General features: G+C 56.8%; 1 protein-coding gene across 5 annotated transcripts in view; it reads left to right on the top strand.

Moving 5' to 3' along the window:
- The window catches only part of DTX2 (deltex E3 ubiquitin ligase 2), a 33,337-nt gene extending 18,538 nt beyond the window's left edge, over positions 1-14,799 (top strand). For 3 of the 5 annotated variants that reach the window (XM_057748943.1, XM_057748942.1, XM_057748944.1), the window contains 7 exons: positions 2,411-2,511; positions 7,049-7,189; positions 9,815-9,888; positions 10,877-11,035; positions 12,045-12,206; positions 13,445-13,534; positions 14,157-14,799. In XM_057748943.1, coding sequence (XP_057604926.1) covers positions 2,411-2,511; positions 7,049-7,189; positions 9,815-9,888; positions 10,877-11,035; positions 12,045-12,206; positions 13,445-13,534; positions 14,157-14,384 — 955 coding nt within the window. In that variant the 3' untranslated portion in view covers positions 14,385-14,799. The remainder of the gene's footprint in view (positions 1-2,410; positions 2,512-7,048; positions 7,190-9,814; positions 9,889-10,876; positions 11,036-12,044; positions 12,207-13,444; positions 13,535-14,156) is intronic. The other 2 variants (XM_057748946.1, XM_057748945.1) reach the window with 1 other exon arrangement.
- Positions 14,800-17,555: the final 2,756 nt, after the last annotated feature.

Here is a 17,555-nt window from a genome sequence, read left to right as displayed (position 1 = left end):
CAGGGGAAGTGACAGCATCATGAGACCCCTAAGCAGATGGAACTCAGTCATGGTTCCTGGTTCCAGTCCTAGGCTGAGCTGCTCATTGGAAGCCTTACCGCCTGTCTGCTCTAGAACCTAGGTCTTCTTCCTCAGATACATGCCTCTTGCCAGCAAGGGAAGATCCTGCTTCCTGGACCCCTGGACCAGTGATGCCCAGCCCGCTGAGTAGCCCAGTGCAGTGGCTGAGGCAGGCTTCGGCTTCCCAGCTTCTTGGCTACAGGCTCAAGCTTAAGTGCTCCCTTTCGGGTTGGCTTGGGATTTGAAGGATGCTTCCAATGGCTGTATGTTCTCAAATTCTTTCACCCTTCTAGAACCTGAGAACTGAAGAAAGAGGCTCAGGAAGGGGGTGGGGTGTGCCTGCAAATTAAACAGAGTTCAGTGGGGCCAAAACCTTAGCCCTGGTGTCCTGCACACCCAGCCCCTCCCCCACTGCATTGTCAGAGCACCCAGCTGTGGTTACATTGTCCCCTCGGGCCTGAGAGTAGATAAGGGCAGCAGGAAGCATGGCCGCACAGGTTATTCTGTTTGGGGAGAGCAGTCCAGAAATGAAAACCAGTACCAACCAGTATGACATTTTCTGATTTGGATCAGAAACAGCCAGCTCCCTGTTGCGTCCACCAGTGGGATCCGTGACCCAAGGCCGGCGGTAGGGAAGGATCTGGAGCAGCTTCCAGAAGCATTTGCCATAACCAGGTGGTTTCTGGTCTGCTGGCCATTGTAAGGGTAGCACAGCAGACTGGAGGCATCCATCGTTTCCTGAGCACCTACCCAGCTCCTGGATCCAGGCTGGGCCCAGTGGAACAGGGAGGAACGTGCCAGGCCCTGTCCTTGGGGAGTTCCAGTGTAGGGACTGCATGGAACAGTTTCGTAACCCTTCCTATTGCATCATCTTGAGCTCGGGCGGGGCTGGATTGGAGGACACAGTAATTGGGAGGGGGAGGTGGTGGAATGCACCTCGGGCCATCTACACCAACTGTCTCCAGGGCAAGGCTCCCTGAGAACCATAATGGCATGGATTTATTACCACTTAAAAATATAATGGCTTAGGGCTTCCTAGGTGGCGCAGTGGTTAAGAATCCGCCTGCCAATGCAGAGGTCATGGGTTCGATCCCAGCTCCAGGAAGATCCCACATGCCACGGAGCAACTAAGCCCGTGTGCCAAAAAAAAAAAAAAAAAAAAAAAAAAAAAAATATAATGGCTTAAAACCAAGTGAGAGACCTGGAGGTAGTCACTGTGAGAAGCAAGACCTTCATTGAAAAAAAATTCTCTTTATTTTGAACTAATTTTGGATTTGCAGAGAAGTTACAAAAATTGTACAGAGTTTCCATATCTCCCTTACTTGGTTTCTCACATTTACATCTTTCATAACCATAGTGCAGTTGTCAGAACCAGAGACTCACCGTTGGTGCAGGACTATTAGCTAGAGACTTCTCCGATTTTCATCAGTTTTTCCTCTGCTGTTCTCTTTCTGTCCCATGATCCCGCTTTGCATCCAGTTGTCATGTCTCCTCCTCCCCCTGCCCCTCTTCCTCCTCCTGTGGGTAAAACAGTTCCTCGGTGTTTCTTCATCTTCCATAACCTTGGCACTTTGGAAGAGTTATTTTTGTCAAATGGCCCTTAATTTGGGTTCATCGATGTTTTCGCATGATGAGACTGGGGTTATGGCGTTTTGGCAGGAACCAGAAAAAAGGGTGTTATTTCCTTCTCAGAGCGTCTTTTCTTGGGGTTCCTGATGTTGGTTGGTCCTATTACCGGTGGTATTGGTCTTGACCACTCGGAGTGGTTTCTGCTGGACTTCCGCTCTGTGGGTACCAGAGAACCTTCATCTTGATGAAGCTGGTGAGCTCATAATTCTGTTAGGATTGTCTTCAGAGTCTCTGAATTGTCTAGGAGAACATTTTTTTGACAACCAAAGCTTCATTCTCGATACCTTGTAAAAGATGAGGCTCATCCCCAGCAGTGGTCTTCCGTGTTGCTGCCCCGTCCCTGCCTGCTGTTCCTGCCCCTCCCCCAGTGCCCAACTTGGAGTTTGACTTTTGTCATTTAATTTTCGCAGCGGAAGTGATGGCAGGCCGGGCTCTGGGCTTGATATCTTAAGTATTCAGATTCTCTTTCTTGGTTAATTTAGGTCTGAGAGTAGTGAACATCAGATCTCTGCTGCTCCTTCCAGATACTCTTCATTGGGATCTTTTCTTTAAAAAAAAACCCAAAAAACCAGAAGCCCTTACTGCACAGAGGCAGCTGCAGGAGGTGAAACCGCAAAGGGGCCTCGGCAGCACGAGTGTCTTCCTCACTCGGTGTTTCTCTGGCTCCTGTTTCTGCTAAGTCAGCTACTCACATTAAGCTCTGCCCTCTCTTCTCCCCAAGTGCCTCCCTGCCCAGCGGTCCAGCGAGCAGCCCCGGGAGTGTCCCCGTCACGGTACCCGTGCAGATGCCGAAGCCCAGCAGGGTCCAGCAAGCCCTCGCAGGTAGGCAGGCTGCCCCCGGTCCAGGTTCAGAACAGACTGTGTCCGGCGGGGCCAGGACTTGGGGGCAGGGGGAGAATGTGTGGGGTAGTGGGAGGAGCTTGTGGAGCGGGGATCTTGTTACCCTCTGCGTTCTCATGGAAACCCAAAGAGGCAGTAGGGGGGCAGTACCTTTTTTTGGTGATAGTGTACCCCCCAGTGACTGAGGCTGGTTGCCCATTTATTTGTCTCGGGGTGTGTGGGGGAGGTCGTGCCTGACGATGGTGGGTGCCCTGGTGTGGACTTTCGCCATCTTTTACATTTTCACAGCACCTTGAATTACAATTCAGGAGTCACTTTTCAGTTCTGAAATGCTTTAGGTATTTCCCTAAAGGGGCCCCCTGGGGAACTCGTAGAACTATTTTGGCTGGAGTTAACATTTTGAATAAGTGGCTTTTGTGTCTCACTAGATCTTTTGTTAACCTTACACCTTTGAACCATTTTTAAAATTCCTTTTGTGGGTGTTAGGAAGCCACCGAAAGTTATTTTTTAACCTGCACTATGGGAAATGGGAAATATTACATGAAGATACACGGTGAACCTCCGTCATTTTAAGGTGGAGGCAGGGAGTGAGCTAACCAGTCTGTGTGTTTGGGGGAGTTGCCGTGGTGGCACAGGGCGGATTGGAGGGGCCAGGCCTGGAGGCGGGACTGTGGACCCAGACTTCGTGCCTCAGGTGAGCCGGCCGCTGACTAGAGCCGTGGCAGTGGACGGAGGTGAGGGCTTCTGACTTGGCAGTTGGATTGGTTGTGAGAGGGGAGGAATACAGTGAGGCCTGGTGTACAGCTGTCGACAGGTAAATCATCACAATTAAGGAGGAAGGACTGGGGGTTTTACATGTGTGGCAGCTCATTTCATCCCAGTAGCAGCTCTGTGGGGGAGGAACTTTCCCACTTTATGTTTGAGGAAACTGCAGCTCTGAGAACTCCAAAAACCTCCCAAGACCAGCCAGCCAGCCTGTGGCAGAGCTGGGATTCAGCCCCAGGCATTCTTGGCCTCAGAGTCCAGGCTCTTTGCTGTGACACTGTGATGCTCCTGAGCCTGGTGGGGGTGATGGCTGTGGCTGTCGACAGGCGGAGCTGTCCCGGAGGTAGGGGGAGTTTGGATGAGCAGCTCGGAAGAGCAGAGTTGGGGTGCCGTGGGGCAGCCTCGGCACCCTCCCCCCCCCCGGGTGTGTGTGAGCTTACAGAGACCAGATGGGACGCTGGGAAGAAGAGCCCTTGAAGGACATGGAAGGACCAGTCCGAGAGGTGGTGGACACAGGAGAGGAGGGCCAGGAAAGCCCCAGGAGGGGAGGTCGTGCCCAGCAGGCCCTCTGGAACCTGCTCAGCCATCAGCCCTCTGCTGGGGCAGAGAGAACAGTGAGTGAAGATGTGCTGACTAGAAAGTTCCTGCCCAGTTTAGGTCTTCTCGTGGCATCAGATGCCACAGGTTATTCAGACCTGTGTGTGTGTGCGCTTGTGTGTGTGTGCGCACATGTGCACATGTGGTGCTGGTCTTGTTGGAGAGAGGTTGCTGGGGAACAGGCCTGCATGCGCCCAGCTCCATTCAGCTCTGCAGTCACTGAGGCTTTAATACCGATGCTGTGATCCCCTCTACACGTAGCTCAGCTCAGAAGTAGTCTGGGGGCTGAGGAGCCCTCGAGGCTGGGACCCTCTGCAGGCCACGTCCTCCCCCTGCCACCATGGCTCTCAGAGAGATCCTGGAGGCAGGCAGGTATTTTAACTTCTACTTACTTGTCAGGGAAGCAGACCCCAAAGATTCAGAAACTGGGTCCCAGCGAGGAAAGAGTAGAGGAGCCGGTGGCCAGACGCCGCCTCTCCTGAACTCGTGGCTCCGGCTTGTACCTGTTGCTGGGGCCACTGTGTGGGGCTCCAGGGAACCAGGGATCCCGGGCCTGCCCCCAAGAAGCAGGGCCTGGAGAGACCTGTGAGCCGGGCCGCGGTTACAGATCCGGTTACGGATTCGGGAATATGCTCGCCACATTGAGGTGAGCACCTGGGGCACAGGGGTTTGCAGGTGGATTTCCAGCCAGCCACCATGCTGCGGAAGGGCTGCACGCCCGTCTGCACAGGCGCCTCAGGTGATGGCTTCACTGCCTGCGGCCTGGCTGGGGCCTCTCCTTCAGTGGGGTGGGGAGGAGTGGACCCCCGAGGCTGGTGCCAGACTCCCACCCTGTGAAGGAGGAGGAGTGTCTGCCTTTTACGCTGCCAAGACCTGCCCAAGACTGGTCAGCCAGAGGGGAGTGGTACTGTCCTTGAGCCCAGCTTGGTAAAGCCAGGGCCAGAGGAGGGTAGGCTTGGACCTGAGCCCTGGTCACTAGACGAAAGGCCAACGCTGGACATCAGAAGGGGTGTTTGCACATCAACCGTGTGCGGGACCTGTTGGGGAGCAGGAAAAGCCGAGGCTGTCTGAGCCGTTATGGTTATTTGGGGACTCTGGGGGGGAGATGTACCTGAGCCCTTGCTATTAGGGAGGATGTGATGGCTTCTCTCGGTGTCCTCCCCAGTCCTGTCCGCTGGACGCCACTTTTGTGAAGTGTTGCCTGTGGGGTGATTTTCACACTTTTTCACAAGAAGGCAGACCCATAGGGCAGGGGCTGCTTCTCTGTGGGTGTCTAAGTTAAGACTTCAGTGTCTGTGGCTTGAATTCAGAGGAGCAGGTCCTGTGTTGAAAAGGGCAGGAGCGTTGTTCAGGCTGGCCTCTCATGGGGCTGACGTGGTGGCCTCAGGGATGTCTGCTCCTGTGAGCAGGCCCTGCCCTGTGTGCTTGGTGGAGGGGAAGACAGTCAGTCACAAAGAAAGATCCTCGAGTTATTTTTGGTGGTGAGAATGGAGCAGAGCGAAAGAGACAGAGTTGGAGGGGGACATGGCCGTGGTGGGGGTGGGGGCTGCCAGTCAGGGAGGGGCAGCCAGTGAGGAAGGATCTGGTTGATGGGCGGGAGCTGGTGGATGTTGGGGAAAGTACAGAGCTTCAGGGTTCTCCTAAGGAATTGTTCTCTTTCTTTCCATCTATCTGCCCCCTGTGCCTGCTTGCCATTTGGTCCACTCGATGTTTGGTTCCCAACGGAACCCACATTTGAGCCCAGGAACACCCTTGGGACGCTGGTGGCATTGCGTTACCTGCTAAGTGGGCGCCCAGTGTCTAGCCTCCCTCTTCTGATGTGCACTTTGGTGTCTCCTGCGGAGCGACCACCACAACGCACCCTGTGCTGCCCAGGCTGCCGGCCTCTTTCTGTCCCTCACTGGGTGCGTTTGCCCCCGTGAGAGCCTGTGTTCTCTGGTGGAGGCACAGTGGGGACCAGTGGAGCCCGAGGCCAGCTCTCCCCTCGCCGCTCTGGGTCGCCTCTGGAGCAGGCAGGCAGCAGGCCCGCTTAGGCTGTCTGCTGTGCCCACACCCCGGGCCAGATTCTGAGCACCCGGAAAGCCCCCTCAGGGAGGTGCCCACAGAGAAGCCCAGAGCTCCCTTCCCCAGGGGAGGAGGTGCTTTCGAGCCCAGCCAGGGATGGGTGGGGAGGATTGGGTATAGGGTACTGTGGACAGCAGGGTGGCTGAGAGTGGCAGGAATGGGGGCTCCAGCGGAAGGACGTGCTGTGTGCCAGGTCCTCAGGGAGTGTGGGTGAGGGTACTGGCCAGGGTGCGTGTGGAGCGCCAGGCTGAGAAGTGAGGCGTCTGCCGGGCAGGCGTCGGGAAGCAGTGACAGGCTTGGACGGTGCGCTTGGCGCGGCTGCCTGCTGCAGCTCCCTGTCTCTGTGGGCTGCCCCTGTGCTCCCACCTGGCACAGAGGGGCTGTGTGAAGCTCGGCTGAGGGGACCAGAGAAGGAAGCTACGGCCTGGGACCTCCGCTGCTGCAGAGGAGCGGTCACAGGGGCCGTGGGGACGCCCCGGTTGGGGAGCAGGCTCGGGGGCAGCATCAGCGCTTGCCCGCCCCGGTGATGGCACCGCAGGCACCTAGATGGGCCGGGTGCAGCCTGGAAAACAGGCAGCACCCTGCTGGGGGGCAAGGCGACCAGGCGCCGAGGGGGCGCAGGAGGGAGGGCTGTAAGCTCCAGGCCGTCCACATTTGCATAGCTTGGCTGCACCCTTCTGTGTCGCCCCTCTGCTCTCCTTCCCTGCACTTGGCATGGAGAGGCGCCCACCCAGAACCACTCAGGAGGCTTCCTGGCGTGGCGTTCTGCCCTCTGCCCTCCTGAAGCAACAGTCTCGCCTCCTGCATGCTCCAGGCACGGGCTGATGGGCTGCTTGTACAGACGCCTGTGGAACTTGGGGCCGGGGCTCCCACCAGCCGGGCATTTCCCTGGCTCCTGACCCAGAGCTTAGCCCCGCCGGCCTGGGTAGGCCCTGGCAGCCTCAAGCAGCCACAGTCCCCGGGGAGATCGGCGGGTCCTGATGGCTGGTGACAGTGCCAGCTGGACGCAGCCGGGGTTGTGCAGGTCACATGCCGAATGACTCCTTCTAACCTTTCTCCCCTCTCTGCATGTCTGATCTCGCACCCCGTGTAGGCATGACGAGTATTCTGATGTCAGCCATTGGACTCCCTGTGTGTCTTAGCCGCGCACCCCAGCCCGCCAGCCCTCCCGCCTCCTGTCTGGCCTCTAAAAGTCACAGCTCAGTTAAGAGATTGAGGAAAATGTCCATGAAAGGTAGTTCCTGCTCACAAATACTCTCTGGCCTCTGCTAAGCCTCCTCCGAGTCTTGCTGCCTCTGACTCTCCCGCACCGATCGCTCTTCTCTGACCACCACGGCCCTTCGCCGCTTCCTTCGCCTGCCGGGGGGTGGGCTCGGTGGCCCTCCCCGCCCTCAGCAGCAGCCGTGGCCCCCAGGAGTCTGCTTTCCGCCGAGACCCAGAGTTCAGTTCTGTCTTCCTGGTGCAGTTGGAGTGCCAGGGGCCTGTCCTTGAGGACTCTGCGACTCTCAGGATGGGGGACGACGCTGTCCCTTCCACTGGGGCCAGCATGTGTCTTAGGAAGCGCCAGCCCATGTGGCGCTATTTCGGAGGGGTCCCCCGATGACCACTGCCCTGCCTCTCACACGGCTGGGGAAGAAGGGGTTTCAGAACCGTTGGAAGGTGCTGTGAATTTTAACAGAACTCAAGTGGAGGGGCCTGTGGGTAGTAAGTTCTAAACCTGCTATTTCTAAAGCTGATTATGGCTCTTTTTCCATCCTTGGGCCAGAGACGTGTGACCACTCTGGTGACCTTCAGGATGGTGTGAGAGGAGCACGGCTCTGGCTCCTCCAGTCCTGGGATTGCAGCGCTCACCAGCCTTGTGGTCTCACGCAGGCGTCCCCATGCATGAGCTGAGTGCCTGCTACTCGGCAGATGGGTTGTGGGAGGAATAGGAAGTAAACACACGAGAAGCGCTTGGCGCATAGTAACAGTGGGGTGGTTGCTCTGGTCTCTTCACTGCCTGTCTAATCCCCACCCCACAGGGGCGGAGGGAGGCCAGGGAGGGGTGGAGCTTAACTGCCCGGCCCCCACCCCACCCCAGCCCTCACTCCTGCCCTGCTCTCCCTTCTTACTCTGCCTCGGAGTCCAGTCTGTGGGCAGCGTAGGCCGGCAGCTTCCTGAGGCACTCGGGTTTGCCCCGGGAAAACAAGGCTCTCAGCAGACCCTCTGGCCTTCCTGGGCTCGAATGTCCCTTTCGTGGGGTAGGCGGTCACCTGGCTGGCCCCGTTTGAGAAAAGTGGCTCGTGGAGAGTTACCTTCGGTTCTGAAAGGCTGTCTGGGCACGGACGGGCAGGAGAGGAAGGGGTGCTGAGCCAGGCGTCACAGGAGGGATCCCGGCGTTCAGCTGGAGACCGGCCTGTCACTAGCCGAAGTGGCCTTCTAGACCAGGCTTTTCTAGAAGGTCTTTCCCCTCAATCTGAGTAGAGTCCCAGCTACCAGGATGGCCACCCAGTGCTGTTGGTCATTGTACCTTGGTCTGGCTTTCTCCCCAGTGACCAGAGTCAAGGTCCTAGAAGTCTGTGGGGGGGGGGGGGGGGTGCGTGTGCGTGTGTGGAGGAGGTGCGTGGTCTTCCTTTGCCTGTAGCTGCCTTTCAGGTCATAGCAGCTAATGCCTTTACAGCGATCGCGGCTTTGGTTGGTATTACATCCACTTCTTAGATGAGGGAACTGAGACTCAGAGGTGACCTGATTTGGTCCCAGCCAAGAGCCAGAATCCAACCTGACATCACCCCATCCCAGCCCCTCTGCTCCCCTCATAACTGTCACCTGGCCTTCTCTGGTCTAGAGGGAGCCCAGCTGTTGAGCCCTCAGACTTATAAGTCTTTGCAGCCACTGGCTGATGGCTGTGAGCGTGGGCTCACACCAGAGCCCCTCTGGTCTCAGAGGCTAGGACCAGGAGCTCCCTCTGACCTTGAGGCAGGGTGACAAGCCCTGCTGGGCTCGCTCTCCCAGGCCGTGGCCTCCCTGGTCCCTCCCCTCTGCTCCGCTTTGCTGCCCCTCTGTGATTCTGCCGCTGCCTCTGCCTGGAGCACCCCGTGCTGATCCTCTCTCTCGCTGGGGCAGTTTCTTGTCCTTGGAGGGGGGACTGTTTGGTGCAGGGTTTGGTGTTTGTGTAGGTGCAGGGCCTCCCCTCCAGGCTTCATGCACAGGTGCACACAGAGGAGCGGGAAGTTTCGAGAGAAGGGGGCTGGGACAGAGCTGTGGGCAGTTTAAGAGGTGAGGAGGCATGTCACTGACGCCCCACAGTCCAGGGACAGGCCCGAGAAGACTGTGGTTGGCCGTGGCTGTCATCTGTAGTGGGCGTGTACAAAGATGCCCCCACGGGGTAGGCACGCGCTCCACACTTAGAAAACTCACTTCTCTTACAGAGACTTTCTTACAAGAATAATGAAAGTTGAGTAAAATAACACGACCAGAACGTGCTCCAGAGTATTTGTTTTAGAAGCTGCTGTTTGGTTGTTTTGCATGTCCTCTGAAGCCTGGGTCCGGTTTCCTGAGTGAAGGTGTGCAGGCCATGGCCAGGGTCCCATCTGTGGCTCCTGAGGGCTGTGGCCAGCTGCTCTCTCTGCCCCTCATCCGCCTCCTCCAGGGCTCCTGGGGCCGGACCCCCAGCAGGCGGGCCGGGAAGGGCTCGGCCGGCAGAGCTCTGGAGCTGCCTGCCCCTGGCCCAGGTCTCTCCTCTCCTGCACGCTAACCTTCCCGTCTGAGCCGCCCTAACCTTCCTCCTGGCAGCGTGGACCGCTCCCTGTTCTCCTTCCTCTCTCATCTTGGTGTCTCCAGTTCATTCTCCTTGGGACACCACTTATGTTCTCTCTCCTAGGAGGGCCTCCAAAGCCAGAGCCAGAGCAGGTGATAAAAAACTACACTGAAGAGCTGAAGACGGCCCCGGATGAGGTGCATGTCATGGGAGCCACGCTGCTTTTGGTTTTGTTTGGAAACAAGGGGTGGCTCACATGAGGACACCAGCTTGTCCTCTGCTGGAAGGTGCTTCCAGGGGAGCCTCTGGCCTCATCCTGCCCCCCCCCCCGTTGTGGGAGGCCAGTCGGGGCTCCTGTGGTTAACCTCTGTCTCTGCTGAGCCTCGTTTCCGGCTGTGGCACCACTTTTCTCCAACTTGAATGGAGAGTCCTGGAGAATTTGGAGGGAGGGGCAGGTTCAAGGTCAGTCGGGCCAGTCTGGAGCTGAGGACTCTCTCACCTCTTTCTTATGCAAGTCGAGTACATGGGAATCATCTGGTTGGTAAAGGTTTGGACAGAAGCCTGAAAGTCTTCCTCACATCGGCCCCTCCCTCCAGCCCTCTCTGCCCTCCCCCTTCACAGCTGTCTGTCTGTCTCTCTCTGCCCTGTGCTCACCTGGCACAGCTGGGCTGCTTTGCCCCCTGCCCCCAAGCTGCCATCTACACAGCCAACACGTGTCCATGATGATTTAGTACCCCGTGCTCACAGCCCCTCAATCGGGCCCCCGACGTATAAGATGAAGCCCCAACCCCCGAGCGTGGCAGTCAGGGCCTCCTGGGATCTGGTCCACATACCCCGCCATCCCGCTCCCGTTCCTGTGCTTGTGCATCTGATAAGTTCCCTTTCCCTTGTATAGCCCAGCGCCGTGGGCCCCTTCAGTTCTTTCCTCTCTGCCAGGCTGTTCTGGCCGCTGTCTTGGCCCATGCTTTAGTTATTACACTGACCCCTGCGCTCGGTGCCGCCTGCCGCCCCCTCTGCTGTGGTGACGGTGAGCCCTCTGTGCTCCCAGACTCCTGCACAAACAGCCGTCGGATTGCCTTCGACTGGGGTCTGGCACTTCAGCAGATGAGGGCCGGTCCTACAGGACTCGCCCCTTGTGGCGCAGGGGCCGTGGGTAAGCGTGCCCCGGGTTGGTTCTCCCTCCAGGACTGCATCATCTGTATGGAGAAGCTGTCCATGGCGTCAGGCTACAGCGACATGACTGACAGCAAGACCATTGGGCCAATGGCCGTGGGCCGCTTGGCCAAGTGCAGCCACGCCTTCCACCTGCTCTGTCTGCTAGCCATGTACTGCAATGGGAACAAGGTACCTAGGGATGGCGGGGGGTTGGCCGGGGATGGGGGGAGTCAGGGTCACCTGCCCACAGCCCGTCCTGGTCGTGCTGCACCTGAACAGGTGACTGGGGCTGCCCTGTGATGGGCCCAGGGCCCACTCAGAGGCAGTCTTGAGACGTCCACAGCCCTGGACCTGCAGTGGGAAGGGGTTGGGAGTGGCAGGTGATGCCTGGCTGCCCTGCCTGTGGTGTAGTTTAGCTGAGTGGACAAAGGTCGGGGAGACAGAACCAAGGCCCATGGCAGGCCTCGGGGCCTGGCCTGGCCTCTCTGAGCAGTGTCCCTGTGCCCCTGTGTACTGGCCAGGGCACCAGCATCAGCAGTCCATTGGTCACAGGGTTTTCTTTCTCTTTTTCTTTTTTTTAAAGAGTTATTTATTTATTTTTATTTTGGGGTACGTTGGGTCTTTGTGCTCTGCATAGGCTTTCTCTCTAGTTGTGGTGAGCAGGGCTACTCTTTGTTGTGGAGCATGGGCTCTAGACACGCACACTTCAGTAGTTGCAGCACATGGGCTCAGTAGTTGTGGCATGCAGGCTCTGTAGTTGTGGTGCATGGGCTTAGTTACTCCATGACGTGTGGGATCTTCCCAGGTAAGGGATCGAACCCGTGTCCCCTGCATTGGCAGGTGAATTCTCAACACTGTGCCACCAGGGAGTCCCTCATTTTAAACATGACTGTGCAGGCTTTTACTCATAAACCTAATTTTCCTATCTGATGCCAGTCTCCGGGTACCTTGTCCCTTTAATGAAGATTGCACAAGGAGTTTCTGGGGTAAAACTTATTTTTCCAAGGAAGCTGCTGGAATTGAGTTTCTTTGTGAGGGGGCTGCCTGGGAGTTGGGCTGTGGGCCCGGGGCCCACTGTGTGACTAGGGGCCAAACCCATGTCCCTGAGGGCTTCTTTCCCATTTAGCCAGCGGGGTGGCTGGCCTGGGTGCCCTCTCAGGGCCCCTGGCTCAGTCCATGGCGTTCTGCCTTGTCCCAGGACGGAAGCTTGCAGTGTCCTTCCTGCAAAACCATCTATGGGGAGAAAACTGGGACCCAGCCCCGGGGGAAGATGGAGGTGTTCACGTTCCAGGTGTCCCTCCCCGGCCACGAGGACTGCGGGACGATCCTCATAGTCTACAACATTCCCCACGGCATTCAGGTGAGGGGCCCCAGCGCAAGAGGAGCCTCCTTGGAGCTTTCTAGAATCCGCCCCTGTTGGGTACTGTTCTTCCTATCTTGCCCCCCTCCCAGCAGTCTGCATCCCCGGGTCACTGTGAGGGTGCCCAAGCTGCCAAGTCAGGCTACCAGCAACCAGGAGGCACTGGTGCTGGGGGCTGGAGCCAGCTCTTAGGGTTGTGGAAGCAAAGAGATGGCCCTAGCCCTTTCCTGAGCCAGGGAGGGCTTCCTGGAGGCAGAGGCATCTTCGCTGGGCTTGTACTGGGCGGAAGGCCAACAAGCATCTAAGCAGGAGGAACGCTTCTGTTGGGCTGGCTGGCTGGGGAGCCCATGGGGGCAGAGCACCGGGCAGGGAGGTACCCGCCGTGAGGCCTGACTGCTCTTGAGGGACCGGCTCAGTGGCCTGACCCAGGCCTGCGTGGGGCGTGCAGCAACAGGACCCCAAGCTGCAGGTCCCAGTGGAGACCCGGATGGGAGCCCTTGGCCCCTTGGGTCTCTGCCTTGGACCAGGGAGGACCTCAGAGCCTGGGCAGGTTGGGAAGATACAGGGCAGTGAGAGGGCAGGAGTCCGATGGGATGTCCCTCGGTTTTGTGTAATTACGTGCTTCCCCTGGTTTCCCTCCAGTTCTTCTCTGTGGCTCAAAGTAAAATTTAGAAACATTCCAGACAGCAGTAGAGCCAAAGAGCGAGAGGGGACTTTGCAGTTGTACACGATGTGTCTCCGTGTGGCCGAGGGCAGAGGAAGGGCCATGTGCGGTTCCAGCCCCCACCCTCGGTCCAGCCTGCTGCCACTTGCTCGGGGTCCCTCTCTGGCCACTTGTAGAGCGAGCAGGGGAGGGGCTGTGGGCCCGAGTGAGGGTGTCAGGAGGCGGGCCCCGCCATCTAGTCCAGGGAGCCCCGTGCTCAGAGGGTTGCCAGCAAGGTAGGCGCTTGCATCCTGGCCTCTGACAGGTCTGTTCTCCTCAGGGACGTGGAGGGAGCCAGAGTGTCCGATACCAGGTGGAGCGGTGTGGGTTCAGGGAAGGGTGGTCGTGGGTGGGGGGCCAGGTTCACAGTGGGTCTTTACGGCGAGGTGTGAGACAGCAGTTGATTTGGTCACGTGAGCGCAGGAGTAGCCCCGCCTGGAAGGCGAAGGGGTGAGGCTGGGCACCCGTGTCCAAGCACCTCTGCAGCCGGCGGGTCGCTCAGCTCCCACTCCCGGCGTCTGTGTTCCTCCTGTAGGGCCCGGAACACCCCAACCCTGGGAAGCCGTTCACTGCCAGAGGGTTTCCCCGCCAGTGCTACCTTCCGGACAATGCCCAGGGCCGCAAGGTAAAGGCCTGGCCACCACCCCTGGGGAGCGCCACCCAGCAGGTCTGGGCCCAGATGCCTGTGTGCAGTGGGAGGCTGTGGGGTGAGGAGGGCCCGGCTCGGCAGCCACACCGACTGTGCCTCTGCTCACCTTACTGCGACAGGAGGTGGGGGACCAGGCTTGGGGACTGGCTGGGGTGTGGGCCGCCCCTTCCCAGAGGCCTGCTGTGGGTTGGGCATCCCGGGCACCCAGGGTCCAGGGAGAGACGACCTGACTTCACAGCTGCTTCAGTGGGAAGACAGGTGTCTTCCCGTGGCCTAGTGTGACAGGATGGGGAGGGACTGGGGCCGCTTTACCCCGGGTGATGGGGGTGGCCTGCGGAGCCACCTCTGCACTGAGACCTGAGTCAGGACTTCCCAGCTCTGAGCAGGCCATGGAAGAGCATTCCAGGCAGACAGAGCAGGCAGTGTGGTGGCTTTGGGGTGGGGACAGCTCCGAGGGCGTGAAGAGGCTGAGGGAGGTAAGGGGGTGTCGGGGTGGGTGTCTGCCCTCCATGTCAGCCACAGGAGCTGGGGTTTGTTCTAAGCACTTGTTCATGGCCTTTTCCTTTCCCCTCCCTACCATCGCCTCCCCCTTGGGCAGGTCCTGGAGCTGCTGAAGGTGGCCTGGAAGAGGCGACTTATCTTCACAGTCGGGACGTCCAGCACTACGGGCGAAAGCGACACTGTGGTGTGGAACGAGATTCACCACAAGACAGAGATGGACCGCAACGTGACAGGCCACGGCTACCCTGACCCCAACTACCTGCAGAATGTGCTGGCCGAGCTGGCCGCCCAGGGGGTGACCGAGGACTGCCTGGAGCAGCAGTGACCTGCCCACGGCCTGGCTGGCCCGTCTCCGCCCCCCGCGTGGAGCTGCCCGCGGGGTGGGCAGGCGGGAAGGTGCCTTTCCTCAGGGGCCGGGATGTTGGCTGGGGACGTAGGCGTACTCCACCTGGAGCCTGGGCTTCTCCTGCCTGCCTGCTCCCTTCCCTGTGCCCACCAGGCCTGGGTCTGTGTGGGAGTTGGGCGAGCCTGGGGGTCGCACCTGTGGGGGCTCTGGCTGCAGCTACCTCAGTGCGTGGGCCCCTCTGTCCTCGCGGGCTGTGTTGGGCTCTCAGTGCCGGAGGCCCCACGGTGGGTAAGGAGAGACTGCCTGCTGCGCCCCCAGCCAGGGGCAGGCCTGGGTCTGGGTCAGCTTCTCTTACCTCAGATGTTCTGTTTGCAATAAATACCCTGTAGCCAAAGTCAGTGGGCCCTGGTGGGTTTGTCATGGGGTGCTGCGTGGCAGAGTGGGGGGGGTGGGGGGGTTGTGAGAGATCTGACGTGTGAAGGCCAGCACACACATGTCCTGCTGCATCAGAGGAGGAAGGCACTTTACAGGCTGCCCATCCAACCCCCAGATGAAGAAACCAAGGCCGCAGTGAGGCCAGGAGTGGGTGCCGACCTGAGCGGCCCCCTGGGCCCCGCCCTAGTTTGTCTCACAGTGGGCTGTCTAGCAGCTCTGCCGAGGCCCACCCTCCTGCACAGTTCCTCCCGTTTACTTCCCTAGGGTTCTGGCTTTCTAAGCACTGTTCACATGGGGTGTGTGCTGCTGTCTGCATTTTACAGATGAGGAAACTGAGGTTCATGGGTACAGTGACTAGTGGTAGAGCTGGGACTTGGGATCCCAGCCAGGATTGGTCTGACTGCATCCTCAAAGTTCTCATCCTTCCCCACCTTCTTAGAAGGAGGATCCAGTACTCCCAGGCTTGCTGTCTGCCTGGCAGGGAGTGATCGTGGCCTGGGGCTGAAGAGACACACCTGAGTAATAGATGTGGGGGAGGGGGTTTGCCTTCACAAGCCCTTTTCTTCATAAGAAAAGAAATTCTATTTTATAATGTGTTGGTACAAAGATGAATATGTGTTAGAGCATTTTCTTCCATTTAGAAGTTCCTTTTTTTCCCTTTCTGATTTTGAAAGAAATTAAAGCATTTTTGTGGGCCCCTGGAAGTATTGTGGGCCCTGGGCACTGTGCCCACTGCCTCATGGAGAAGTTGGTCTGGGGAGGGCAGGGAGCCCTCAGTAGAGAAGCTGGACCCCGATCTTGTTTGGTTCCACAGTGAGGCTCGCTCCACTGCTCACAGGGCACAGGAGCTGGATAGGCACCTAAGTGCCACCCCCACTCTCAGCTCCCAGCATTACAGCACAGTGAGAGTCAGAATGGGAGAAAGGGTTTGCAAATCTGATGCCTAATAAGGCTCTCATATCCAAAATGTATCAAGAACTCTTACAACTCAACAATAAAAAGACAAATCCCCAATTTTTTTTAAACAGGCAGAGGACCTGAATAGACATTTCTCTGAAAAAGATACACAGAGGCTGACAAGCATACGAGGAATGCTGAACGTCATTAGGGAAACGCAAATCAAAATCTCAAGGTGATAGACACCACTTCATACCCATTAGGGTGGTTACTATCAGAAACCCAGGAAATAAATACTGGTGAGGATGTGGAGAAACTGGAGCCCTCATCCACTGCACTGGGAATTTAAAATGTAGCCACTTTGGAAAATAGCTGGGCAGTGCCTCAAAAAGCAGTTACCAGATGACTCAGCAATTAAACTACTAGATAAATATCCGACAACTGAAAACATGTCCATGGTAACATTCATAACAGCCAAAAAGTGGGAACAATCCAAATATCCATCAGTTGATGCACAGATAAGCAAAATGTGATCCAGCCGTACAATGGAATGCTATTCAGCCAGAGAAAAGGATGAACTATTAACACATGCAACACGGATGAACCTTGAAAACATTATACCAAGTGAAAGAAGCCAGGCAGTAAAGGACACATGGTGTGATTCACTTTATGTGAAATGTCCAGAAGAGGCAAATCCATAGAGACAGAAAGTACATTAGTGGCTGCCAGGGGGAGAGGGAGTGGGGAGTGACTGTTATACTGGGTACAGTGCTTCCTCTTGGGTTGATGAAAAGGTTCTAGAATCTGGTGATTTGTGGCCAATGAAATTTAAGAGGAAATCTAAAGGGGCTTCTATGAAAGCTTGTGTTTTTCTGATAAAAGAGACAGATTGGGGGACTTTCCTGGAGGTGCAGTGGTTAAGAATCCGCCTGCTAATGCAGGGAACATGGGTTCGATCCCTGGGCCAGAAAGATCCCACATGCTGTGGAGCAACTAAGCCTGTGAGCCATGCACCTAGAGCCCGTGCTCTGCAACAAGAGAAGCCACTGCAATAAGAAGCCCGTGCACCACAATGAAGACCCAACACAGCCAAAAAATAAATAAAATTTAAAAAAAACAGAGATAGATTGGGTAACACCTCCCTGCCTCTCCCTTTTTCCTACCTTGATTGAGGACATGATGCCTGGAGCCACAGCAGCCATCTTGCTACAATGAGAAAAAGGCCAAGAGAATCTCAGAGACATTGACCCTATGGTCATTTGACCAAGCCCATGCTGGCAGCCGTCCTCCCCCAAAATTCTTGTAAATTAAAACAAAACCCTCCTTGTTTAAGCAAAACGAACAACCCCTCCAAAAAACACAGAACCCCCAGAAAACAAAAACCACTGAACTATACATTTTAAAGGGACAGCTTATGGTATGTGAATTATATCCCAATTTTTAAAATACATGTAGGGAATTCCCTGGTGGTCCAGTGGTTAGGACTCCACGCTTTCATTGCCAAGGGCCTGGATTCAATCCCTAGTCAGGGAACTACGATCCTACAAGCCCTGTGACACAGCCAAAAAAAATTAAAATGTTTAAAATTCTAAATATTAAAAAAAATAAAATTTAAAAATACATATATAGTGAGAACCCATGGGAGTAATGTAAGTAGGGACTTGCCAGCTGTGAAGGGCTCTACAATCCTTTCTCTGTCTCTCTGTTTTGACTTTCGACAAAGGAACTGAGGAGTGAGGGAGGATGTGGCCTTGTGGAGGGAGGGTAGGGCACTGAGCCGGCGGCGGCAGGGCCAGGCGGCTGTGATGGGGCTGGAGC

Source organism: Hippopotamus amphibius, chromosome 9 (assembly GCF_030028045.1).
Source record: "Hippopotamus amphibius kiboko isolate mHipAmp2 chromosome 9, mHipAmp2.hap2, whole genome shotgun sequence".
In the NCBI taxonomy this organism is placed as follows: Eukaryota; Metazoa; Chordata; class Mammalia; order Artiodactyla; family Hippopotamidae; genus Hippopotamus; species Hippopotamus amphibius.
Note: the sequence above shows the minus strand (reverse complement) of the source record. Positions and strands in the feature narration are given on the sequence as shown.